Raw genomic sequence first — 27313 nt, forward strand, 5'->3', positions numbered from 1 at the left:
TTGGCTTCCCAGCCAGATTAGGGGATGGAACGTCAGAGCCAGGAATCAGACACAAACCTGTCCCAGTGAAGCACTAGGCCAGGGGTGTCAAAGTCCCTCCTCGAGGGCCACAATCCAGTCGGGTTTTCGGGATTTCCCCAATGAATATGCATGAGATCTATTAGCATACAATAAAAGCATTGCATGCAAATAGATCTCATGCATATTCATTGGGGAAATCCTGAAAACCCGACTGGATTGCGGCCCTCGAGGAGGGACTTTGACACCCCTGCCGTAACGAAAGCCACAGCACGATGGCTGAAATGTCAGCTGCTGCCTCTGCACCCCGAGGTTGTGAGATCAAGTCACTTAATCCTCCAGTGCCCACTACTTTGAATGCCAAAGCCAGAAAAGGGCAGTATACAAGTCCCCATTCCCCTTCATCAAGCCTAGTATCCTGTTTCCAACAGTGGCCAATTCAGGTCACAAGTACCTGTTAGAAACCCAAAGAGTATCAACATTCTAGAACTGAGATTATGATGTCATAATGCTTCATTCCTCCAATGCCTAAGAGCCAACCTCATCAGTGATGTCACAATGGCTTGATTGTCCTGAACTCCCCTCTGCCCTCCAACCCAGTCAGCAGATTAACCGTTCCCCTTAACTGTGTCCATGACTTCTTGTTCAGATTGTAAGCTCTTTTGAGCAGGGACTGTCTTCTTTGTAACTCTGTACAGCGCTGCGTACATCTGGTAGCACTATAGAAATCATTCATAGTAGTATGAACTGCATGGAGGAATGAATCCATGATTTGGGAACTGAGCACAGTAGCATGGCAAACGATACACCCTATAAGTATAGCAGTTAGAAATACAACACATTTGAAGTATAGGACAATTTTTGGCATTCTTGGTTAAGCATCAGAACATAAGAACATAAGCAATGCCTCTGCTGAGTCAGACCTGAGGTCCATCATGCCCAGCAGTCCGCTCACGCGGTGGCCCAACAGTTCCAGGACCTGTGCAGTAATCCTCTATCTATACCCCTCTATCCCCTTTTCCAGCAGGAAATTGTCCAATCCTTTCTTAAACCCCAGTACCGTACTCTGCCCTATTACGCTCTCTGGAAGCGCATTCCAGGTGTCCACCACACGTTGGGTAAAGAAGAACTTCCTAGCATTCGTTTTGAATCTGTCCCTTTTCAACTTTTCCGAGTGCCCTCTTGTTCTTTTATTTTTCAAAAGTTTGAAGAATCTGTCCCTCTCTACTCTCTCTATGCCCTTCATGATCTTGTAAGTCTCTATCATATCCCCTCTAAGTCTCGTCTTCTCCAGGGAAAAGAGTCCCAGTTTCTCCAATCTCTCAGCGTATGAAAGGATCTCCATACCTTTTATCAGACGTGTCGCTCTCCTCTGAACCCTCTCGAGTATCGCCATATCCTTCTTAAGGTACGGTGACCAATATTGGACGCAGTACTCCAGATGCGGGTGCACCATCGCCCAATACAACGGCAGGATAACTTCTTTTGTCCTGGTTGTGATACCTTTCTTGATTATACCTAGCATTCTATTTGCTCTCTTGGTGGCCGCTGCGCACTGTGCCGTCGGCTTCATTGTCATGTCCACCATTACCCCCAAGTCCCTTTCTTGAGTACTCTCACTCAATAATATCCCTTCCATCATATACTTGTACCTCGGGTTTCTGCTTCCCACATGTAGTACTTTACATTTCTCAACATTGAACTTCATCTGCCATCTCGCCGCCCATTCCCCTAGTTTGTTCAAGTCCCTTTGCAATTCTTCGCAGTCCTCTTTAGTCCCAGCTCCACTAAATAGTTTTGTATCGTCTATAAATTTTATTATCTCATACTTCGTCCCTGTTTCTAGAGCCCTGCGGAACACCACTCGTGACCCTCATCCTGTCTGAGTAGTGGCCCTTCACCACTACCCTCTGTTTCCTACCCACCAACCAGTTTCTGATCCATCTATGTATGTCTCCGTCCACCCCATGGTTCTTCAGTTTCCGGAGTAGGCATTCACGGGGCACCTTGTCAAAGGCTTTTTGGAAATCAAGGTATATGATGTCTATGGGGGTCTCCTCTGTCCATCCGTTTGTTAATTCCTTCGAAGAAGTGTTTGAACATTTTTAGTGGTACCCGTTGCATGAAATTAAACGGGTGCTCCTCGGGTCATTTTGCAGTCAGTGGTATTATCATGTTTGCACTATTGTAAACTTGTGCTTTTGGGTTTACCACTAACCCTGTTGAGTGCGTTACAGGTGGCTCAAAACTCAGTAGTTAGAACTTTTTTTCGTATGGAAAGGACTGAACATGTCACAGAATATTATGTGAAGCTAGAGTGGTTGAAGCTGGAAGACCGTATTTACTTTAGACGGCTCGTGATGGGTCTACTTGTGCTTGGACACATGGAACGCGCTCCCGGAGGTTGTGATAGGCCAGAGCACGCTACAGGGGTTCAAGGAGGGTCTAGATAGGTTCCTAAAGGATAAGGGGATTGAGGGGTACAGATAGAAGTAGAGGTAGGTTATAGAAATAGTCAGAAACTACTTCACAGGTCATGGGCCTGATGGGCCGTCGCGGGAGAGGACCGCTGGGCACGATGGACCTCTGGTCTGACCCAGTGGAGGCGACTTCTTATGTTCTTATTTCTTTGAATGGTTTGGCTCCTGCAAGTTTGGTGGATAGTATTTAAGCTTATGTCCCTTTATCCAAGGTGAGCTCTGTCCATCAGGGCAACTTGGTTGTGCCGTCTGTTAGGGAATTGAGATTGAATACCTCGCGTGTAACTATGTTTTCCTGTAGGGGCCCCCAGGAATGGAACTGGCTACCTTTGTACGTTAGAAAGCAAAGCAATCGCGAGGCATTCAGGTTATACTAGGAGGGCCATTGTTTCTTTTTGCTTGCAAATTGGCGCCAACGTATTTTTCTGGTTCTATTTATATCGTGATTTTCTTGGAAAATGTGCACATAATGGAAGTAGCATCAGCCCCATCATGTCAAAACTCATGGAGTACACCACTTCTAACTTAAATGTCAAAAATTTCTTAGGATGGGATGATTTAAAAATAAATTATCACATCTGGCTTGATTACCCCAAACTCTTTTCTTTCAATAAAGCTCCTATTGGATCCTAGAGAATGTATTGTAAACAGTGACCCATCAAATGTGTGTACAATTGCACAGTTGACAGGGCGCATTTGTCGGCGTACCAATGTAAACTGTTGGAATTTACCACTTGTCATCACCGTGTTGTACAGTGTATTTGTATGACTACGGCTTGCATGTACAGTCCAAGTTTCTCTGCTGATTGAGATCAAACGAAGGGTCTACGATGTGAAAAAAAAAAAAAAAAATTAAGGAGGAAATGGTTGTGGCTCTTGAGGTTACAATGATGCACGCTTCCATTCCTCTTCCAAATCCTTTTTACTTTATATGGTTATTAAGTCATATAAATGGTTCATTGTCGAGAATAATAAACCACTTGGGTTTTCTACTGCTTTAGAAACTAACGGCCCACCATTGATGGTGCACTTCTGAGACTGTGTGGAGGTGCTGCCTCTAAGGATGAAATAGGGTTAATGCGTGCTTTCTAAATTTATCTTTCGTGTGTTCCTTTAACCCTTTCAGGACCAAGGGACATATTTGTCCCATAACTTTAAAATCCTATAAATTTTGATTGGGATAGTCTACAGTTCTAAATTTGATATGTAAGGATTCCATATGATACTGCCTTTATGTAAACAAACTGGTTCCGACATTCATTCATTAGCGTCGTTGCCAGATTGACGAGAAGATTCACTTGCCACACTGTCCATAAGCCAGAAGTGTGATTTAAAAAAAAAAAAATAATGATATTTCACAAAAAAAATCAATTTTTTGGCATCTGCAAGCCCTTTTTACCATAAAAATGTCGTCAAAACCACAAAAATTGGCCTACGATCCTTATGGTCCTGAAAGGGTTAAATAAAACAACCAGCCTTGGTCTATTTTTGTATGGTATTTAAAAACTCAGCATCTTGGTATCGCGGGCAGCTCAAAGCTAAAGAATTGTCATCGTACTTCCAGAAATGGTTTAGAGCGGTGTTCTTCAACCGCCGGTCCATGGACTGGTGCCGGTCCACAGAAATTTCCTGCCGGTCCACAGGGCCGGCATGTGCATCAGGCCCAAAACTGTGTCCTTCAATTGCTGGTCTGCGGCGCGATCGATGCGTTGTTAATAAGATTATATTGTGTGTATATATGGAAAAAATAGTGTTACAATTAGGACTATGGGGGCAGGATCTGGCCCACAACTTAGCCCAGTGTTCTTCAACCGCCGGTCCACAGTGCGATCGATGCAGCGTTATCTTCGAGCCAGTTCCCTCTTCCTAACTGATTCAGTGCACAAAGTCACTGGCAGTGGCTCCTACGGGCATCCTGCGCCTGAACCGGAAACCTTCTCTCTGACATTGCAACATCAGAGGGAAGGCTTCCAGATGAGGCACGGGACGTGCAAGGTGCAATTAGTACTATTATGGGGGCGGGGTCTGGGGTGGAGATTGGGTAGAGATGGGTGGGGTCTGGCCCATGACTTAGCCCAGTGTTCTTCCACCGGTCCATGGACCGATGCCGGTCCACAAAATAATTATTTTATTTCTGCCGGTCCATAGGTGTAAAAAGGTTGAAGAACACTGGTTTAGAGCACTGTTGATAATATAATGGGGAGTAAATCAGAATGAAAGCTTCACCCCTGTATCTTTTTTCTTTTCACTCCTTTTATATTGTAACTAGTCTTTAAGCCCGTTACATTAACGGGTGCTAGAGATGTCTGTCTGTCTGGGTTTTTTTCTTTGTCTCTCTCTTCTTGGACGCTGTCTGTCTGTCATTCATTCTGTCTGTGTCTCTCTCTGGCCCCCTGCCTACCTGTATTTCTCTGTTGCGCCATGCCTGCCTGTATCTCCGTGGCCCCCTTCTGTGTCCCCCCCCTTCCCAGAGCAAAGCATGATTGTTTTGTGCCCCCCAGCAGCCCCCTTTCCCTCTCCCCTTGTGCCATGCCTGTGTGCTCTGTGGCCCCCTTCTGTTCCCCCCCTCCCCGATGATTGCTATCTGCCCCCAGCACATCCTCCCCCCAAAGCAGCCCCCTTTCCCTCTTCCCTGGTCCCCTGTACTACCATGCCTGTGTGCTCTGTGGCCCCCTTCCCCCAAAGCAGCCCCCTTTCCCTCTCCCCTGATCACCTGTTCTACCATGCCTGTGTGGTCCATGGCCCCCTTTCCCTCTCCCCCTGGTTCCCTGTTGTGCAATGCCTGCCTACTCCGTGGCCCCCTTCCGTTTCCACCCCCCCCTCCCATTCTTACCCTCCCTCCATGCCTCCAACTGGAGCTGGTCCTCTCGGTGCAGATCGTCATGCAGCAGGCCCGGCGTGCTGCCCCGGTACTGCTCGCCGTTGGGAAGGTGGAGAGCGGCTGCAAGGTTCGCTACAGCGGCTGGCGAACCTCAGCAGGCCGCTTTGAAGAGGAGCGGCAGCGGGAGGGAGGAGTCGCTGGCACACGCGCCTCCAGCTAGCGCAGGCGCCGTGAGGACTGGCACAGAAGCACACCTCACGCCACCAGGACTCACGATTTTTCAGCTGCGCATGCGCGCTCTAGGGTTTTATTATATTGTAATGTAATATGACTGTATCAGCTGGTGCATTTGGGGCTTGTTCCCACTGCAGGCTGTGGAACTGAGGGCTTCCCATTGACTTAAATAAATTTTGGTAGGTTGCTTTTGTTGGGCTGTCTCTTCCCCTCACCCTCGTTTCTTGGGTCAGGGGAGACTTGTTCTCTCGCAATTTAGAGTAATAGACATCAAAAGGGTAAATGGTAAGACTGAACCTCTGATGGGTATTTTCTATTAACTGTATGGGAACATACTGGACACAAACACTCCCCTCCCCACCCCCACCCCACATCTCACCGTGCTCAACAGTTAACAGATACTGTGCACTAGTTTTGTCTATTAACATTTTAACATGGCTTAGGGCTCCTTTTACAAAGGTGCGTTAGGGCCTTAACGCGCGGAATAGCGTGCGCTAAAATGCCGCACGCACTAACCGCCACCGCCTCCTCTTGAGCAGGTGGTAGTTTTTCAGGTAATCTGGTGCGTGTGCTAAAAACGCTAGCGCACCTTTGTAAAAGGAGATTAGGGCCCAGATTCTTTAAAAAAAAAACCGCATTACAAAATGACAGGTTGCGATCGCAGCCGTTCTGGTAGCGAATTTTAAAAAAAGTGAGTCGGTCTCCAAAAAACGCTCATGCAAATGAGGTTGGCAGAGTAGCAATGACTTGCTGAATTTGCATGTGCCCATCGCTGGTAATAGCACCGGGGGAGGGGCAGGTCCATTTTGGAAGAGGCATTCCTCTGGTCAGCCATCTAATTAAAGGTACGGGGAAGAGGGGTCGCTCCTACTCTATGGAACGCCCTGCCATCCCAACTTTGTCAGGAAAAACTTATTGATAAATTCAAGACTAATCTGAAAACCTTCTTATTTCAAGATGCATTTTATTGCTCACGAATCTCCCGTTTCCAATTCACCCAACCGCTTTAATGAAGCGACCTCACTCCCTTCTGTTCCTTCCTTCCCCCTCCCTCTCATATTCAAAACTTTTTTTTTCTCTCTCTCTTTTCTTTTACCCTCTTTTCACCGCTAATTGATGTAACTTTCCCCCTCCCTCCCTCCCTCCCTCGTCAACCCCACTTTCATGTCTGTCATTGTCAATGTCTTTAATTGTTCACTTTCCCTTTTGCTCTTTTATTTAGTTTTACAATCTACAAGCATAATTTTACTTTTATTTTATCTAGATACCCGTTGATGGTCGGTATATTAAAAATCAATAAACTTGAAACTTGTCGGAGGCAGGGGGGTATTGTGATGCAGCGGGAGAAGATCATGAACAACTTATCTGTTTGATAAATATGTATAATCTAGATAAGTTGTTAATTTCTTAATGTTATATTTTATATATAATATACTGTGTTTTGTGGTGTAAATTTGCTGCGTTTTTACAGTTCTTACCTCTTATTGTAAACTGCACTGAACCGTGAGGTATTGCAGTATATTAAAAAATTTATTATTACTGTTAAAAGTGTATCTTGTGGCATGTGTTTGACAGTGGCTAATGGAAAAAAAATAACTATTACATGATTCACATGAATTATATATATATATATCCTATATAATAAAACGCTAGCCGCGCATGTGTACTCCTATCGGCGTGCTTCCATGATCAGTAGGTCTGTGGCCGCAGGAGTGCGCATGCGCGAATCCCCAGCACCTAACTACGGAAGGACTGGACCCCAGCGCTGGACATCCTGCTCTCCTGTCGGCTCCTCTCACGAGCCGCACTAGCGTCGGAGGCTTCCGACGCTGGCAGGGATCAAGAGGAGCCGCGGCGACACCTCACGGGGCGGGAAGGGAAGCGCCAAAAAAAAGACTCCAGCCGCTACTGTCTTCGCGGTCCCGATTCCAAACGCCGATTCAAGCAGCGTGTGCAGCACTCTACACACGCTGCTTCGAGGCCTTCTACTGCCCTGATTTGCTCTGCCGTGTCTCTGATGATGTCATCAGGGACGTGCCAGAGTAAATCAGGGCAGGAGTCGCAGGTTTGTCGGGAAAGGAGAGCAAGAGACCCCATACCCTAAATCAGATTTCCCTTTGCCCCATTTCCCACCAGCTCAGCTTGATCCCAAGTAGCAGTACCAAAAGGCTACTGCTAGGGGTCAAGAAATGCTACTTTGAAGGTGGCAGTCTATGAAGTAGGAACAACTATGGATCACTCTTTAACCCCCCCCCCCCCCTTCCCCAAAGGGCAAGAGAACTGCAATTGGACAGACTGAGGAAGGAAATGTTCAGAGAAAGAAGAGCTGAGACTGAAGAAGGAAAAACAAATAGGAATAAATACCTACAGGGAAACACAAGATCAGGAGCATACAGAGAAAAAAATGCAGCATAGAGGTTTGCAGGAATAAGGAACACATAGAGAAAGTAGAGCAGAGACACCTGCAAGAAGAGAAAAAGAGCAAAGAGACTGGGGATGAGAAAGAGCAGACATGCTTGCAGGGGAAAAAGCGAGGCAGTAATGTTACAGCTGGAGAGTGCAAAGTGAGGAAGAAAGCAGAGACAGCGCTACACAGGGAAATGGAGGGGGAGAGAGACAGAAAGAAAAAAAAAAGACAGACATATATTCTAGCACCCGTTAATGTAACAGGCTTAAAGACTAGTGTATGTATATATATATATATATACATATATATATATATACATATATATATTTAGGGGCGTGGTAAAAGCATGCTTCTTGAGTGCGTGTACGATACCCGTGTCTTATGTGTTTCCTGTGGTTCATGATAAAATTCTACATTAAAAACAAATTACAAGATTTACCTGAATTATAGTAGTTTTGGGGAGAGTAAGGCATGTTTTATGCGCCCTTGTTATAAGCCGTTTGTGAGCTTCTCGTGTTTTGTGTTACAATACGGATGGCGGTTCATATCTTTGCGCGTCGTGGTTCATATCTTCCACACAGAAACGCTGGGCTTCTATCTGTTTTTGCGACGCAAACTGCTTGCGCCCGGCTTCTGTTTTTGCGACACGAACAGCTTTTGCGACCAACTGCTACAGCCACGCGTGTCACGCACATACGACGTAAGCATATATATTGTGTGCAAAGAAGGCAGGTGCTTATTACGTTCCACTGCTTTTCCCGGCACATGAGCATATTCACGTCGTTTTCCTTGTGTATTCTGCGCGTGTCCAATCACTATTACCAGTGACTCAATGCATGTAAAATTAGCAAATCTTCGCTACTGTCCGCCCTCATTTGCATGCGGGATTTTTTGAGAATGACTCACAGTTTTGAAATTGCTACATCGGTTTTTAATGTGGATTTTTGGGAATCCGACCTTAAGAGCCCACATGTAACATACAATTCACAAGTTACACACACTGTAACAAACTCATAAATCATTGCTTGGAAGACAAAATGGCTGACAATGCCACGGCCAGCACACAAAAAAATTGAAATTCACTTATTTCCTTTCAACATAAAAAAAGACTAATAGATAAATGCACACTCCGATGGGAAGAGACGTAGATGCCATCACTTAAGTGCACAGGTTCTCAGCGCAATCAGGTTTTCACACAATAAATATGCATGAAAGATTTGCATAGAATGGAAGCAGGGCAGGTAAATTTCTTTCATGCATATTCAATGTTTAAAACACACACTCGTGAAAACAATCTACTGTACTGGTCTGTCTGGTTTAATTAAGAAATTAGAACGAACAAAGAACTTTGGGCAGTATTGGCATAAAATATTTCCTCTTGCATGGGACTGAAGAAACAGAAGTCAGGATGTACCAATTTCAGGATGTACCAATTTTTCTTCCTGTTACACAACAGTGGCTCAGCAAACCACACAGTGTTCAGGATATGACACTGACCAAAGCTAAGAGAGGAAGGGGAAAGTGTTACTTGATGTAATTATTGCACCCCAAATCCCTACCTCTATATTCTAAGAAAGAAGACCAAACAGGATGCTAGTTATAACGTCATGTCATTTTTTTTTTTTAGTGTAAACTGAATAAAACGATGGAAAACCAAATAAAGTGACCAAATAACAAATTTCAAGAATAACAAGTAAAAATGGAGCACTTGTAATGTATATAATATGATTTAAATCAAGGGAGAAAAAGACCTCAAAATACCCCAAGAATGTGATCAATAAGTCACAACTTTTTCGGGGTGGGTATCATCACTGGTCAAAAAACCCTTGAATGTTTGATTTTTAATTTTTAATACTTGAATTTAATTTTTGTGATTTTCTTCTTGTAAATGAGTATAGATTGACTAACAACTTATATATTCAATATTCACATGATGTTTGTCTGGCTTAACTGTGAAATACTATTAAGCACTTATCTCAATAACCCGACGGAGGCCCAGCCCGTTTCACACTGAATGAGCAGCAGTTCTATGAGTGAGCGATGAGCAACACTGAAATCATACTGGCACATCAATAAGCCCTATCATTACCCTTGAAGAAGCCCATCAGTGCGAAATGGGCATGTACGGTTGGACAGACTGGATGGACCATTCGGGTCTTTCTCGGCCGTCATTTACTATGTTACTATTTACGGTGCTATTGCCTTTATATAAGGTATTGGAGGCTGGTTTGGGGAAACAAATGCAGCACTGGAATGGGGAAGACTGGACTCAAGACAAAAAAGTATGCCTGCTAAGGAGAAATCAGTTAGCTTAGCGGGGTTTAAAAAAGGTTTGAATACTTTCCTAAAAGCGAAGTCCATAGGCCATTATTGAGATGACTTGGGAAAATCCACTGCTTATTCCTAGGATAAGCAGCATAAAATCTGTTTTACTACTTGGGGCCTGGGTTGGCTACTGTTGGAAACAGGATACTGGGCTTGATGGACCTTCGGTCTGTCCCTGTAAGTCAACTCTTATGTCAGCCAAGTCTAGGACAATCAAGCCATTGTAACATCACATGGCTTTTAGGCATTGGTGGAATGAGGCATTATGACATCACAATCTCAGCTCTGGAATGTTGCTGCTCTTTGGGTTTCTAACAGGTACTTGGGATCTGGGTTGGCCACTGTTGGAAACAAGCCATTGTGACATCACTGATGAGGTTGGCTCTTAGGCATTGGTGGAGTAAGGCATTATGACATCACAATCTCAGCTCTGGAATGTTGCTGCTCTTTGGGTTTCTAACAGGTACTTGGGACCTGGGTTGGCCACTGTTGGAAACAGGATGCTGGCTTGATGAACCTTCGATCTGTCCCAGTATGGTAATTCTTATGTTAAGATTCATGACATGGGGACAAATTTGTCTCCAACCCCACGGGATCTCAATATTCCTGTCCCTTCCCTGCAAGTTCTGTCCCTGTCCCATTTCTGTAAGCTCTGCCTTAACTGCACAAGCCTCAAACACTTATGATTTTAAAGTGTTTGATGTTTGTACAGATGAGGACAGAGCTTGCAGGAATGGAACAGGGAGAGATCCTTCGGGGATGGGGAAAATTTCTCCCCGTTGTCATTCTCTAGGTGGGACCCAGCTATTTGGCCTCCTAAGGGATTTGCTCATCTCCTGAAACTGGCAGCTAAGAGGGGGAAAGCTAGGACACGGGAAGATGAAAAAGGCCAAGGGATTTACAAGGGTGGGAAGGAGCTGATAGTTTGGACATTTGAATATGTGGACCACTGCATGCACTAGTTTGGGAATTATCCTTTAGATCAGTGGTTCCCAACCATGTCCTGAGGGACCACCAGCCAGTCGGGTTTTCAGGATCACCCTAATGAATATGCATGAGAGATTTGCATATAATGGAAGTTATATGTACGCCAATTTCTCTCCTGAAATTCATTAAGGATATCCTGAAAACCCGACTGGCTGGAGGTCTCCCGGAAGAGGGTTGGGAACCATTGCTTTAGAGCAGGGGTCTCAAAGTCCCTCCTTGAGGGCTGCAATCCGGTCAGGTTTTCCCCAATGACTATGCAATGAAAGCAGTGCATGCAGGGACTTTGAGATCCCTGCTTTAGATGGATGTTGTGGTACCAGAATCCAGCAAGCATGCCGTTGGTGAAATTTAAGGAGATAGTAGTATATTCATGCCTTTCCGGAATTAGGGGAGGGAGGAGAACGAGAGGGACAGCTGCAAATATTGGTTATCTGTTAATGTTGGTGAAATGTAGGGTAGTCAAGTGGGAGTCCGTTGACAGATTGGTCATGGTTCTGGATCCACTGAAATGCACCAGTTCCAGAGCTTTCAGGCACATTTGCATTTCTGTTTTAGATGTGTTTATTTTATTCATTCAATTTTCTATACCTCAGAACAGTTTACATGAATTTATTCAGGTACTCAAACACTTTTCCCTGTCTGTTATGGTGGGTTCCCAATCTATCTAATGTACCTGGGGCAATGGGGGGATTAAGTGACTTGCCCAGGGTCACAAGGAGCCCTGTAGGTTTGAAGCCATCACCTCAGGGTGCTGAGGCTGTAGCTTTAACCACTGAGCCACTGTAAAAGTCAAAATCTATTAAAAGTGGGCCAAGTAAAGGACAATCAAACCATTGTGACATCACTGATGAGGTTGGCTCTTATTGGTGGAATGAGGCATTATGATGTCACAATACCTGCTCTGCTTATCAGAGGCTGAAACTTTTCACACTATTCATTCAATTTTTTTATACTGTTCTCCCAGGGGAGCTCAGAGTGGTTTACACATGAATTTATTCAGGTACTCAAGCATTTTTCCCTGTGTGTCCCGGTGGGCTCACAATCTATCTATTAATGTACTTGGGGCAATGAGGACATTATGTGACTTGCCCAGGGTCACAAGGAATAGTGTGGGTTTGAACCCACAACCTCAGGGTGCTGAAGCTGTAGCTTTAACCACTGCACCACACAGCTGTGTACGCAGCTGTTTCATTTTCAGAAGTTGTATATACTGGTAGATCATTGACTATTTATTAACATTTACTAAAACCACCCTTATCCTAAAAGCAATGCCAGGCAAGATTTCCACCACACGATCAATTATATTCTGCAACAGCTGACTGCAAACATGTCCCCACAAGAACAGACACTCAGAAAAGCCAGGATCTGTTATTTAGAAAGAGGACTCAGATTGGAGGGAAATAGACAACGGGTTCCATAAAAATGGGGCGTGTCAGTTTTGGAGATGTCATCATTTAAAAAAGCACTAGTGACAAAATGGTACAATTTAAAGTGGAAAAACAACCACTAGCTTTAAAATAGTGTGTCAAATGTTATTTACTTACCTGGAATTTTTAGGAAATTATTTATAATAACACTAGTCTTTAAGCCCGTTACATTAACGGGTGCTAGAATATATGTATGTCTGTCTTTCTTTCTTTCTGTCTCACTCCCTGCCCTTGTGTCTTTCTTCTTTTCTTTCTGTCTCCCTCCCTCCTATTATTTGTCTTTCTTTCTATTTGTCTCTTTTTCTGCCCCTATGCAGCATTTATCTCCCCTTGTCTACTTTCCTGTACAGTAGCCATTTCAGCATTCCCTCCTCCTCCATTTCCTTGTGCATCAGCATTTCCCCCTCCCTACTTCCCTGTGCAGCATTTTTCTCCCTTGGGTGCTAGAATATATGTGTGTGTCTGTCTTTATTTCTTTCTCTCTCTGTCTCCTTAGCCACTTTTTCCTGTCCATTCTCCCTTTTTTTTACCTCCCCTGTGTCCACCACCACCCCTTCACTGCTCCCCTTATCCAGCAGCAGCCCTTCTCCCTTTGTTTTACCTCCCCCCTGTCCATCATCACCTCTTCCTGCTCCTTCTGTCCAGCAGTAGGTCTCCCTTCATTTCCACCCCCCCCCCCGTCCATCAGCATCTCTTCCTGCTCCCCCTGTCCAGCAGTAGGCCTCCCTTCATTTTTTCCCCCTGTCCATCAGCATCTCTTCCTGCTCCCCCTGTCCAGCAGTAGGCCTCCCTTCATTTTTTCCCCCTGTCCATCAGCACCTCTTCCTGCTCCCCCTGTCCAGCATTAGGCCTCCCTTTATTTTCCCCCCCTGTCCACCACCACCCATTCAAGCTCCCCTTATCCAGCAGGAGTCCTCCCTTTGTTTTACCTCCCTCCCTGTCCATCAGCACCTCTTCCTGCTCCCTCTGTCCAGCAGTAGGCCTCCCTTCATTTCCCCCCCCCCCCACCGTCCATCAGCACCTCTTCCTGCTCCCCCTGTCCAACAATAGGCCTCCCTTCCTTTTTCCCCCCCTGTCCATCATCACCTCTTCCTGCTCCCATTCAAGCAAGCAGTCTTCACACGCTGCTTCGGGTTCTTCTACTGCCCTGATTTACTCTGGCACGTCCCTGATGACATCATCAGAGACGCGGCAGAGCAAATCAGGGCAGTAGAAGTGCCTGAAGCAGCATGTGAAGACTGCTGCTTAAATCGCTGGGTAGGTAGTCGGGTCAGCGGCAAGGGAAGAGTGGTGAGCGGCAAAGGACTCTCTGAGAGGGGGGGGGGGCAAATGCGCTGTGTTGGGGGAAGGGTAGGCAGACGCGGGGACCGGGTTGCGCGTTTTCACAGCTTCTGTGGTGCCTGAGCTGCAGGAGAGGGAGCGGGTTGTACGTGGCGGGGGAGGCCCCGACTTCCCGAGCTGCAGCTTCTTCGTCGTTGAAAGTCGCCGCCGCCGCAGCTCCTGTCTCGCAGCTGTGTAATTTTTTTTTTTTTTTAAATTTGAAAGCCGCCGCCGGGGCCGCGCATGCGCAGTCGTATTTTCGCGACAGCTCAGGGAACACGTTTTTTTTAGTGCGCATGCGCGGCCTACCATTTTATTATATTAGATAAGAATAGTCTTACTGGGTCAGACCAATGGTCCATCAAGCCCAGTAGCCTTTACTTTGCTTTATTAGGATTTGATATACCGCCTATCAAGGTTATCTAAACAGTTTTACAATCAGGTACTTAAGCATTTTCCCTATCTGTCCCGGCGGGCTCGCAATCTATCGAACGTACCTGGGGCCAATCCAGGTCACAAGTACTTGGCCAAAATCCAAATAGTAGCTACCGATCCAGGACAAGCAGTGGCTTCCTCAGTGTCTTTCTCAATAGCAGACGATGGACTTTTCCTCAGGAACTAGTCCAAACGCAACGAAAATTCCCTAAATAAATTTAAAACAAATCTCGGAACATTTCTTTTTAAAGATGCCTATCAATAAGTGAAAAAAAAAAGCTTTTAAGAAACGACATCCCCGTCTCCCTCTCGTTACTCCCTATCTCTCTACCCCTTCTTTTTATTTTTATTTACTTATTGTAATTAAAACTTCCCTATCTCCTAGTAGCTTTCATCTCTAATAAGTCTTAATTTGTCATAGTTTTACCCTCCTCTTATTTCACTTAAATCTTAAATTTTATTAGATTTTTCTAATTTTTAATATTTTCAACCGTCCAGATACACGTGATGGTCGGTATATCAAGCCATAAATAAACTTGAAACTTTGTTAAAACCAGCTCTATTAACCATGCTATCCATCAATTCTTGTAAGCTCATTCTCTCTCTCAACTTTGTAAGTTCCCTGGGAATGCCCAGACCAATTCTTTTTTTGTAAACCGCCTAGAGCTGAAAGGTTTTGGCAGGATAGAAAACGGTAATGTAATGTAATTAACCACAGCCTCTAGCAATGCGCTCCAGGGCTTAACTATTCTCTGAGTGAAAAAATATTTCTTCCTATTGGTTTTTAAAAGTATCTCCCTGTAACTTCACCGAATGTCCCCTAGTGTTTGTCACTTTTGACGAAGTGAAAAATTGATCCACTTGAACCCGTTCTACTCCGCTCAGGATTTTGTAGACTTCAATCCTATCTCCAGCCGTCTCTTTTCCAAGCTGAAGAGCCCTAACTATTTTAGTCTTTCCTCATACGAGAGGAGTTCCATCCCCTTTATCATCTTGGTCGCTTTTCTTTGAACCTTTTCTAGCACCGCTATATCTTTCTTGAGATAAGGTGACCAGAACTGAACGCAATACTCAAGGTGAAGTCACACCATAGAGCGATACAGGGGCATTATAACTTTCTTAGTCTTGTTAACCATCCTTTTTTAAATAATTCCTAGCATCCTGTTTGCTTGTTTTGGCTGCTGCTGCTGCACATTGGGTGGTTTAATCAAATTATCTACAATGACACCAGGATCTTTTCCTTGGGCGCTGACTCCTAAGGTGGACCCTAGCATCTGGTAACTATGATTTGGGGTTATTCTCCCCAATCTGCATCACTTTGCATTTGCCCACAAAGAATGTCAATCTAGGTCACGAGTACCTGGCAGGATCCCAAAAAGTAGCAAGATCCCGTGATACTTATCCCCAAGGTCTACCATAATAGTTTATGACTTCTCTTCGGGGAACTGTTCTTGCCTGCTGGGACGTCTGAGGAGGATCATTTTGGTGCCCTGGTCTCCTGCAGTAGCGGCTTAGTGCTCGGTCCGTCACCGGGTCCGTCTCTTCTGAATTAGCTTTGATTAGCTTCTCCTTAAAACCAAGACCACTGCTGGGGTTGCAGCCGCCCCTTAGGGCACGCCCCTTGGAGCAACGAGGAGCTGGGGAGCGTGAACTCAGGTTGTATAACTTTAAATTATTTATATTATGGGGAAAAGGAAAATCAAGCCCACGAGTTCTACACCTGCTGTTTCTGGTCCAATGGACAGGCATTTGACTTTTTCCACAGACAATCCACCACAACCTTTACTTGACATGAACTCTCCCGTGTCGGGTGCATCGATGAGTCCCCTCAAAAGGACTCCCCCCCCCTTCACCCAGTATCTGGTGATAGCGGGAAGATTACCCTCGCTATTTCTACTGAATATGTGGTTTCCTCTACACATACAAGTAAATTAGTTTTTATGGATATACCTAAACCACCTGAATTTTCAGGTGTTGTAGAGGATCAACCACTAGCAGTGGAAAAACAAGATATTACCCTTAAAGATTTGTGGTTGGGTATTTCTAGAGTTGAAGGGTTTCTCAGAGAATCTATGAAACAAACATTGGACTATTCTCAGTCTGTTTCTCAAAAATTTGTGAATGTGGATTCCAATTTAAGTTGTTTGGATAAAAGATTAAGTGTGGTAGAAATTCAAAGTAATACATTGCAATCTGTCTCAGTATCTGCTGTTAAGGATTCTACGGTGCTACATTTTAAAATGGAAATGTTAGAAAATTTGAATAGAGTGAGGAATCTCCGTTTGGTTAATTTCCCAGTGAGTCATTTATTATCCTCTGAAATTTTGTTAAGGAAATATTTCAAAGAAATACTGGGATTAACAAATGAGGAAACCTTTCCAATTAACAATTATTATTATATTCCACAAAAGAAAATACAATCCGACCAGGAGGTGGACCATCTGGTCACAAATGAAATAAATTTGACAGAATTTTTGAAGATAGTCAAGATGTGATTCAGAGTAGGTCCACTATGGTAATAACATGCATGAGTGAGATAGATAAAATGTTAATAATGAAACTTTACTTTAAAAATAGATTGACAAAATTTTGTGGAGATTTGGTTAGGATTTTTCCTGATGTTTCAAGAGCTACGCAATTAAGAAGGAAAGAATTTAAGAACTAGAGTTTTAGCTCTTGAGGCATCATTCTATCTAAAATTTCCATGTAAATGTCTTGTCTAATTACAAGAAATTGAATATGTTTTTTGGGACCCCATTCAACTACAACAATTTTTAATGGTTAGAGAACAGAAATGAAGTTTGTTGGTTTACTGTTTCACTACTGAGAAAGTTGGAGGATGTTAAAGTCCCATAAATAGTGAATGGTTAAGATTTGTATGAATCCGAACCGATTCTTAATTTTCTTTGTACAGTGGTGCCTCGCATAACGGACGCCTCGCACAGCGAACGCTGCGCACAACGAACTTTTTGTCGTGCTCCCCACAACGAACTTCGTTTCACACAACGAAGTCGCCCGAGGGGCCCGGGGGGGGGGGCGGAACTACTCTCGCCGAAGCCGGGAACAGCAGCACCCATGCAGAGAAGGAGAAGACGGCGTGTAGGGGACTCCAGTAAATGCAGAGCAGCAGCTGTGGCAATCAAAAAAAGAGGAGGTCTGCTGTTAAGGTGGACCAGGGTCCTGGAAAATTCGTGAAATCCTGCAGTATTACCAGGATCTCAATACAAGTCCATGAGGATCCTGGAGATCCTGCAAATCCTGGTTTTACCCAGACCCAATTCTCTGGTCCTATCTTACGAGACCTGACCCATTTACAGCAAGTTAAGCCATGTTTAAGCTAACGAAAAAAAATCCAGAAAACATCAAAAGATTATTTCCTTTTTAACAAATAGTAATACTGTACCATGAAATACTGTTCCATCATCTCCCTCCACCTTACCCTGGATGCCGAGTTCTCCGGCCCTCTTTCTCGGCCAGCCGCACGCTTTCAGGGAGCAGCGCACGCGCGCATGCTCTGTTGCTCAATCTTCTCCTCTGACGCAACCGGAAACCGGAAGTTGCAGGAGAGTAGAACATTGACCAACTCCAGCAGCTGCGCGTGCACAGCTTTCTGGAAGCGTGCGGCTGGGTGAGGGAGAGGGCCGGCAGACTCCGCATACAAGGTGAGGTGGAGGGAGGGAAATGTAGGGCTGCAGAACGAATTATTGTGTTTTAAATGTATTCTTATGGGAAAACGCGTTTCACACAACGAACGTTTCACATAACAAACTTGCTCCTGGAACGGATTAAGTTCGTTGTGTGAGGCACCACTGTATTTCAGTTAGGTAATATAGTCGTATGGCTCCCCAGTTTAGTGGGCTTGAAAAGTAATTTTGTGTTATATGTATAATGTAGGTTAAACTTTGTGTAATATTTCTTTTTCTTTGATTTCAATTGATATTAAAATTGTTAAAATTTGCATAAATTTAAAAAAAAAAAAAATGACTTCTCTTCAACATTTTTTTAAACATAGGTGCATTAACTGCTTTCACCACATCCTCTGGCATTTGGTTTCAAAGCTTAATGAAATACTGATTTTAGAAAGGAGTGATGAAAACAAGTGAGAGCATCTGGAGAGAGCTAATACAGGTGTAGGCCAGTGGTCAGTTGGTTTCTATAAGGACAGAGTTCCTCTGTCTAGAGAACAGAAAATTCATTCAGTGTTTTCCATAAATGGAGGCCAGATTAAGGACAACCTGCATTCTGCTAAACTGGGAAGTCAAATTTAAATCACAGTTTTAGAAGGTTAGAAGCAAACTGAACGCTCAGGGCTTACAGTCTGGAAAGGTTAGAGGTAGGTCAATGCAGTTAGGGTGGAAAACAGGCCACAAAACCAAGCAGTTCCCTCTCAAGCTCTTCAGTTTTGGTACTCAGATATTAGGCCCAAACGCTGAGAAGAATGTCCTTCAAATGTGGCACCGAGGCTGGTGAACTGGCTGTAGGAACTTATATCACCTCACTCACTGTTATGCATGTCTGTGACAAAAACCACACATGTAATTCTTAGGAGAAAATGCTCAATGATGTGTCGGACAGAAAAATATCCTATGCTCTCATTTCTTAAAGAGTAGATTCTTTAGTCGATATGCAGCAAAATCTTTTATTCAAAAAATGTATGCAACACTTCAGATTCCTTAGAGTAAAAATTATTCCAAAATTTGTAAACATCTTGTTAACAAAGTTATTAACCTACAATAGGTAAAGGTAGATTTACTTTCCACAGACATGAGAATGGTGAATTTCAGAGTCTAGCAGCCTAAATCACATTTCACAAATCTCATTACTCAAAACAGAAAAAAAAGTCATCAAACCCAAAGGCATGTGATTGAATCTAAAGAAATCTCTTAATATTATTAACATTTAAAACAAATAAAACCATAAATCTGATAGCTGAATATTTTCTTTTCTACAATGAAAACACACACATGATTCAAAACAAAAAAGAAAAAAAATCTATCGTTCTTTAATTTATATTTGCCTGGCAGTCTCTTATCTCCTCACCAGGCTGTATCTAGTGTGAAGCTTCTCCAACAGGTTTCCTTTCAGTATGGGCAAAAAGGTTTTGGAATGATGCAAGTTCATCAAGCAGCACAAATAGGCCCTAAAGCAGGGGTGCCCCAAAAGGTCGATCGCAAGGGCAACGCAAGTCGATCGCAAAGCCCATCCTGGGCTCCGCAATAGACTTGCGTTGCCTTTGCATTCTCCCTGCTTCCCCGACATGCAAAAGTCGGGCCCATGCAGCCACTACACAAGCGTTTCCTCCCCCCCTCCCCCTCGACATCAATTCTGACGTCAGAGAGGAAGTTCTGGGCCAGCCAATCGTTGCCTGGCTGGCCCAGAACTTCCTCTCCAATGACACAATTGACGTCGGGGGGAGGGGGGGGAATGCTTGTGTAATGGATGCAAGAGCCTGGCTTTTGTGCGTCAGGGAAGCAGGGAGAAATCGGCGGTGGTGGCTTGGGGATAGGGCAGGGAGGGAGAAAGAAAGAAAGACGGTGGCTTGGGGGGGAAGCAGGGAGAGAGAAAGAAAGACACAGAGTTTCATGCATCTTGGAATTAAAAGGGCTGCTGTTCCTCCATTGACCAACTAACAGTGCTGCGTTCTCTGGAGAGAGACAAAAGAGAAAGAAAGGGGGGGAAGAGAAAGACAGACAGACAGAAATAAAGAAAAGGGGGGCAGGGAGAGAGGAAGAAAAAGTTGGGTGAGGGAATGGAGTGTGTCGGGTGGCAGGGGGCAGGCAGGGAGAGAGGAAGAAAAAGACTCATGGAGGAACAGAGAGATGTTGGTTGGGATGAGGTCTGGAGGAGAGGAAGCATTCAGGAGAAAGAAAGAAAGATTGGATGCACAGTCAGAAGGAAGTGCCACCAGAGACTCATGAAATCAAATCAGACAACAAAGGCAGGAAAAATGATTTTATTTTCAATTTAGTGATCAAAATGTGTCTGTTTTGAGAATTTATATCTGATGTCTATATTTTGCACTATGGCCCCCTTTTACTAAACCAAAATAGTGGTTTTTAGCGCAGGGAGCCTATGAGCGTCGGGAGCAGCGCAGGGCATTCAGTGCAGCTATCGCGGTTTAGTAAAAAGGGAGGGGGTACATTTGTCTATTTTTGTATAGTTGCTACTGAGGTGACATTGCATATTTTAAAGTCAACTGCCTTGATCTCTTTGAAAAAAAAAAACAACCCAAATATAAATTATGATTAAAATTTTCTCTGCGTCCAGTGTGCTTTGTGGTTTTTTAAAAATTTTATTGTTAGTAGATCATTTTGACTTGGTCATTTTAAAAGTAGCTTGCAAACCAGAAAAGTGTGGGCACCCCTGCCCTAAAGCAAAATCCCCTCTGGCTGTGAGCAATGGGCTTCTAGCATATACTATTCAATAGTCAAGAGGGAACATTTTACAGAGGACAGTTTTCAAGCCGTCTCGGAACCGCCCTCGCTCAAATCTGCCTAGAAGTACTTGAGGGCTTCCAAAGGATGCACAGTTTTAGCAAGAGTGAAGAAAACCATCTAAACCCAAGCCAGCCAAAATAATGTAGGCGTTTTACAGCCACGGGAAAACTGTTCTTTAAAATACAGTGGAACCTTGGTAGGCGAGCATAATTAGTTCCAGAAGCATGCTCGTAAACCAAATTGCTCGTATATCAAAGCAAGTTTCCCCATAGGAAGTAAGGGAAACTGCTTTGATTGGTTCCACCTCCTCCCCCCCGAGGCTACCGGCGCTGCTCCATTCTCCTCCCCCCCCTTGAGGAATCCGACGCTGTTCCAAACCCCTCCCCGCGATCGGGCTTTCCCCCCCACTGCGAACCGGCATCCTTCCCCCACTCACGTTGCCACCCCTCCACCGCGATCCTACTCCCCCCCCCCCGAGTACATCAATGACACTTCCTTTACCCGACTTGGCACCAATGCCGGTACCCGAAGATTCTCCCTCTTCTGGCGCGGCCTGGGCTGGGCGGTGCGTTGGAGATCCTCCCTCTTCTGGTCTGGGCTGGGCTGGACTGGCTTTGAGCATTTGCGCATGCTCAAAGCCTTCTGGTCTCGCTCTCTCCGAGATTGAGAGCGAGACCAGAAGGCTTTGAGCACGCGCAAATGCTCAAAGCCAGTCCAGCCCAGCCCAGACCAGAAGAGGGAGGATCTCCGACGCACCGCCCAGCCCAGGCCGCACCAGAAGAGGGAGGATCTTCAGGCACTGGCACTGATGCCAAGACAGGGTAAAATTAGTGTCATTGACGTGCTCGGGGGGAGAAAGTAGGATCGCGATGGAGGGGGGGGCAACGCGAGCAAGGGGGGATGCCGGATCGCGGGGGGGGGGGGGCGCTCGTACAGCGAGGCAAGCTCGGTTTACGAGGCACCAAGTTTGCAAATGTTTTGCTCGTCTTGCAAAACACTCGCAAACCGGTGCACTCGTAAACCGAGGTACCACTGTATTAGTGTTCTTTTCCTTTTCTTAATTGTGTTGTAAACCGTACTGATGTTGTAAGGAAGAGCGGTATGTAAATACTAAAAAAACATACATGCTTAGCTGCCTTTTCAACACTAGGCAGGAGGCTCTCAGCAGTGGATCTGTATCTTGACACGCTGGATCAGATATTTTGCAGCGAGCCAACACGTAGACATTTAAGTCAGATTCAGCACTGAAACTAGGACAGATCTTCATGCAGTCCTATTTTTGCGCTGAGGTTAAAGTGCTGACTCCACTCCCCCCCCCCAGCCACCTTTGAGTTAGGCGCTCTCCACAAATTTCAGCAGCCCTTCGCTTAGCCAGTTATGTGCCGCTGAAAATTAGCAGCTTGCCCCAATCAAGCAATTTAACTGGTCAGCGACCGTCTAAATCGCTTTGAAATCTGGCCGGACTGTGAATGTATAAAGATTTCTTTTAGATGGAAAGAGCTTTTTTTTCCCCCCCTTTTCCTAACACAACCTTTTGGGCGGAGTTGCCCACCACACGCTCACCAGGCTAGGCGATGGGGTGCATTATTTCTGGGCTACTGCAGTTTCCAGTGCCTGCAAATGACAGTAGAAAAGACTTTACAAATTCTTTAAACTAATACATGTTCCGTTCTGCTCCACAATATACAATCTGTTTTTGATCCAGGCCAAAAAAAAAAAAAAAAAAGCATATGTGAACTCTTCAAAAGCAAACAGATCCCAAATATTACCACCACATCTGAGAACCTGCTCCAGAGAGGCTCTTTATCCGTCTCGGCTCCAGCTGCCGTACAGTCACTTTGATCAGGAAAAGGCCATATTGTGACATATTACTTCTTGCCCCAGAAGTTTTCTTTTCGTCTCTGGGCATGTTCCAGAATTTGCGAAGCTAACGAACTAGATGCTGCGGAGCGCGCAGAAATTTGGGATAATCTGTCGTCATCTGAAGCACAACAGAAGAAAGAAAATCAGACCCTTCAATGATAGGTAATAAGGCTTTTTATTTTCTTCAATAACACAAAAATACAATTTTCCCCTCTCATATTGCACAGTTTAGCATACCATAGAAAAAGGGTACTCTCCAAAGTCTTTTCGGTGAGTATACTTGAAGCACTGGGTTTTTTAAAAACCCGGTGTAGAGGGAAAAGTACATGACTGGTACCATTTCAGGTGTGCTTCGACCCTAGTGTCAGGGTACAGCTCAATTGGTATAGAGCAGACCACAAGTGATTTTCTTCACCCGCCAGCACACCAGCTGCCCTCTCCTGCCTCCCCTGCATTTGCGTTGTTTTTTTTAATTCGCGAGGGTTCCTGAAACGGAACCCCCACGAATTTCAGGGGAGTACTGTACTATGGAAGTTGACAAGTTTTGGCTCAGCGCTGAAACCAGCCTGAAAATTCCTATTCAAAAATGTTTGGGCTGAAACTGCACCCTCGCCCCCACCCCCACCCCATGACCAAAGCTACCACTGTCCTCACATCAACTCTAGGCCCTCCCCAGGCCCATCTTAGGGAACTCTGTTGGTCTGATTACCCAACCAAGGCAGGAGCAATCCCCAGTTATTCCTGCCCTGCTGTCTCCACGGTCAAAATGGCTGCAGAGATCTTCAATAGCAGGCTCGCTAGACTGCTATTAAGATTGCAGCAGCCATTTTGAGACTGGAGCCTACATAGGCAAGAGTGATTCAGAGTCGTTCCTGCTTGTGCTGGCTCCAATCTCAAAATGGCTGCCACTTAAGATCGCAGCAGCCATTTTGATGATGGTGATGGCTCCTGCCCTGGTTTGTCCACTAGAGCAGTGGTTCCCAACCCTGTCCTGGAGGACCACCAGGCCAAGTGGGTTTTCAGGCTAGCCCTAATGAATATGCATGAGAGAGATTTGCATATAATGGAAGTGATAGGCATGCAAATCTCCATGCATATTCATTAGGGCTAGCCTGAAAACCCGATTGGCCTGGTGGTCCTCCATGACAGGATTGGGAACCACTGCACTAGACCACCTGTGGCGGTGGCGGTGATGGGAGGGGGTAACTGATTGGTCATGGGAGCAAGGGCCTGGCCTATTTCAGCTTCAGCCGGCCTGTAGGAGATTTGTTGTACTTGCTGTTTAAGTTAGCTTGATATACTGCCTTTCTTTACATATGTAAAGCAAAAGCAGTATATATAAGTAAGAAAGAAAAGAAATTCATATAAATCAGAGAAAAGGAACGTAATCACACAAGAAAAAGAAAGATTACATTAAAAGTATAGTACTTCTGCCTTTAGATGAAAGCTGAAACCTTGTTTATTGTAATATTTCCTCCATAGTGCTCAGCTTCTGGCAACAATTTTCACAAAGCTACATGATAGCAAAGTATGGAAAAATTAGGTCTTGTCTGATAATTTTCTTTCCTTTAGGCGCAACAGATAATCTACCAGCAGGTACAGATACGAGTTCAACCTTTACACTCTGGCATATTGGATGTCAAGCCCCCTGGTCAATTACTATTACTCGTAACAAAGCATGCGAAACTGCTGCTGCTATAACTCCTTTCCCACAATGAACAAAGCACCAAAAAAATAAAAAATAAACACCCCACATACGAACCCTGAAAAACAAACTGATACTCGAACAGTAGAGTGGAACCCTGAATTCATCGGCTACGCATAAAAGAAAGAAAATTATCATCAGGTAAGACATAATTTTTCCTTTCTTAGCGTCAGCAGCAGATGAATCCAGAGACTAGTGGGATGTAGTAAAGCATTCCTTATGTTGGGAGGGACTCGTAAAGAACCCCTGACAGGACTGACTCTCTGAAAACGGCATCCACTTGTGCCACCAAGCCCAACCGATAATGTTTAGAGAACATGTGTCGAGAAGACCAAGTCGCTGTCCAACAAATCTCCTTAAAACAAAAACACTGCAACTCCACCCAAAAGGTTGCCACTGATCTTGTAGAATGCATTTTTAAACATAACATAAACATAACATAAAAATCGACTTCTAGACCGCATTACCTTGCAGATCTATATGGTTTACAAAAGATTACATCTACTTACAACCGAGCAATCATCATGGAATTTAATTACCCCAAAATCTAGAAAATAAGTAAGTTTTCAAACATTTTCTAAATTCCAGATATGAGAAAGACATAAGAGATAGTTGTTTGAATTCTTTGTCCCAACTGGCAGCCTGATATGAAAGCATACGTTCATGAAATCTTTTGAACTTACAACCAACCCTTCACCGATGGAAAAACAAAAAAAGCATGAGCTTTATGTGAATGTTTTTCAGTAGCAAAGGAAAATGAATTAATCAAATAAGCTGATAAAAGGGAGTTACATGGTCATATTTCTTCAAACCAAAAATAAGCCTGACCGCGGTATTCTGTATAACTCAAAGCCTAGAGATAGTCTTTTTTGTTCCGGCCAAGTAAACGATGTTACAATAATCTAAATGGTCTAACACTAGTAGCTTGAATGCCGTTATATCAAAATAAGCTCTAATAGAACATAATTTCCATAGAATATGGAAGCCCTTACAGACTACCAAATCCACTTGGCTCTTCAGGGACAAATTCTGGTCAAGAGTAATTCCCAAAATTCTAACCGAGGAACAAACTGGATATTGTGCATTCTTAATAAGAGAGTCCTCTAATACATTCTCACGAGGTGAGGCAAAGAAAAATTTGGTCTTCTCAGAATTTAAATTTCAGTCTAAAATCCGACATCCAATCCTCAATAAGTTCTATTACCTGATGTGTCAAAACATATGCCAAAGCAATCGCCTTTCTAATCCGTCTTGCCACTGTTGTCTTAGAGGCCGCAATCCCTTCCTTAGGGCCGGAGAATAGAACAAAAAAGTGGTTGGACTTCCAGAAGTCATTAGCATCCTGCAAGTACTGAAGGACCACCCGGCGAATGTCCAAGAGCCTCAAATCCCAGAATTGTTGTCCATAATCCTCCTCCTTGAAGGAGGGCAAAGACATGAACTCATTGATGTGAAAATCCGACACGACCTACAGGAAGAAAGAAGGAACTGCGAGTACCGTAACTCCTGTTTCTGAAAAATGTAAAAAAAGGCTCTCTACTAGACATAGCTTGCAACTCGGAACCTTGCTCAGGCATGGAAATGTTCAAAGCTTTAAGCATCTTGGAAATAAACCAAGAAAGCTCCTCTATGAAAAACCCTCACCGTCTTGGGGTCATCAGCTTCTTGAACCACTACCTCCTCATCCTCTAGATCTAGCCCATGAGCATCCTCTCCTAATTCTCCTGGATCAATCCTAGAAAGAGGAGGGGAAACAGGGGATATAGAGCCCCCTTTCAAACCCGAGAATACCTGCTTGCACTTGGCAGTCAGACTCTAACCTTTGGCTGGGCCAATAGGGTGGGCTTCAAACCCATGGATAAGTTAGATAATGCCCCTGCACCATCACTCCCTGCTCCATGGAGCAAATAAAATCTGTGCAGCAGCAAAATCATTCTGGTGTAAAAGGCTCTGGGAGTAAAGGCTTCCCCATGCCAGTGTTTTTAGACTGCCTTGTTCCCCCAGCAGAAGCAGTAGATGGCAAGCTGGGTCCCAACAGCAAAACCACAGAACATCTTTTCTCTGAGCTGTCAAAATGGCTACGGAGCAGCCCTCCTCCGCTTGGGAAAAATTCCTGACGTCCATCATCAATGGGTTCGTGCCCATAGAGTTCACATAGCCATTGGAGCAAAGCCCCGACACTGTTTGCTGCTTTCCGCAGCGGGAACAGCCATTAACTACTTCAGCTGCCATCGGTTAATGATGCCATGAACCACCACCCTGCACCATGGGTACAGACCCACACGGTATGATAAGACCCAACGGTCCGGTGCCCCCCAAAGTACGCAGAAATTATACAGCAAAAATATACACCAAAGATACAAACACCAAATCAGCGTAAAAAAATACACACAGAAAACAAGCATAAGAAGTACATATTCTTGGTCTGGGGAAGGCGAGTAGGGTTACTTACCCAATTTGAGGGAATTCATTGGGAGAGCCTGAGCTGCAGCCACAACTATTCTGTTGTCAGCTGGTGAGGTTTGTATCTGACACAGTGTAATGTTCCTTCTGTGCAATTTTTATTTTTAAAGGAGAATCTATACCTCAATATACTGGGAGGGTGGGATAGAGAGTGGGGAAGAGTGGGGTAGAGAGTGGGGAAGGGACTAGGTGTAACCCCTAAAGCTAGCACCGCTCAGCTAGAGCACCCCTCAGCTCAAGTGGACTAGGTCAGCCCAGGACCTCAAAACAGCACATTCATCTGCCTGCTAGAGATAGAGTATATCAATTGATCAGGAGGCTTGGTATCCAATATGCCAGAATGCAAAGATTGAACTCTATCTCCACCTGCTGGTAGATGGGCACAATTCAC

General features: G+C 44.6%; 1 protein-coding gene across 5 annotated transcripts in view; it reads right to left on the reverse strand.

The window, feature by feature from the left end:
- Positions 1–21952: 21952 nt before the first annotated feature.
- The window catches only part of MDM1 (Mdm1 nuclear protein), a 57916-nt gene continuing 52555 nt past the window's right edge, over positions 21953–27313 (reverse strand). For all 5 annotated transcript variants that reach the window (XM_033953330.1, XM_033953333.1, XM_033953331.1 and 2 more), the window contains one exon: positions 21953–22872. In XM_033953330.1, the coding sequence (XP_033809221.1) occupies positions 22760–22872 (113 nt within the window). In that variant the 3' untranslated portion in view covers positions 21953–22759. The remainder of the gene's footprint in view (positions 22873–27313) is intronic.

The sequence above is a fragment of the Geotrypetes seraphini genome, chromosome 7 (assembly GCF_902459505.1).
Source record: "Geotrypetes seraphini chromosome 7, aGeoSer1.1, whole genome shotgun sequence".
Classification (NCBI taxonomy): Eukaryota; Metazoa; Chordata; class Amphibia; order Gymnophiona; family Dermophiidae; genus Geotrypetes; species Geotrypetes seraphini.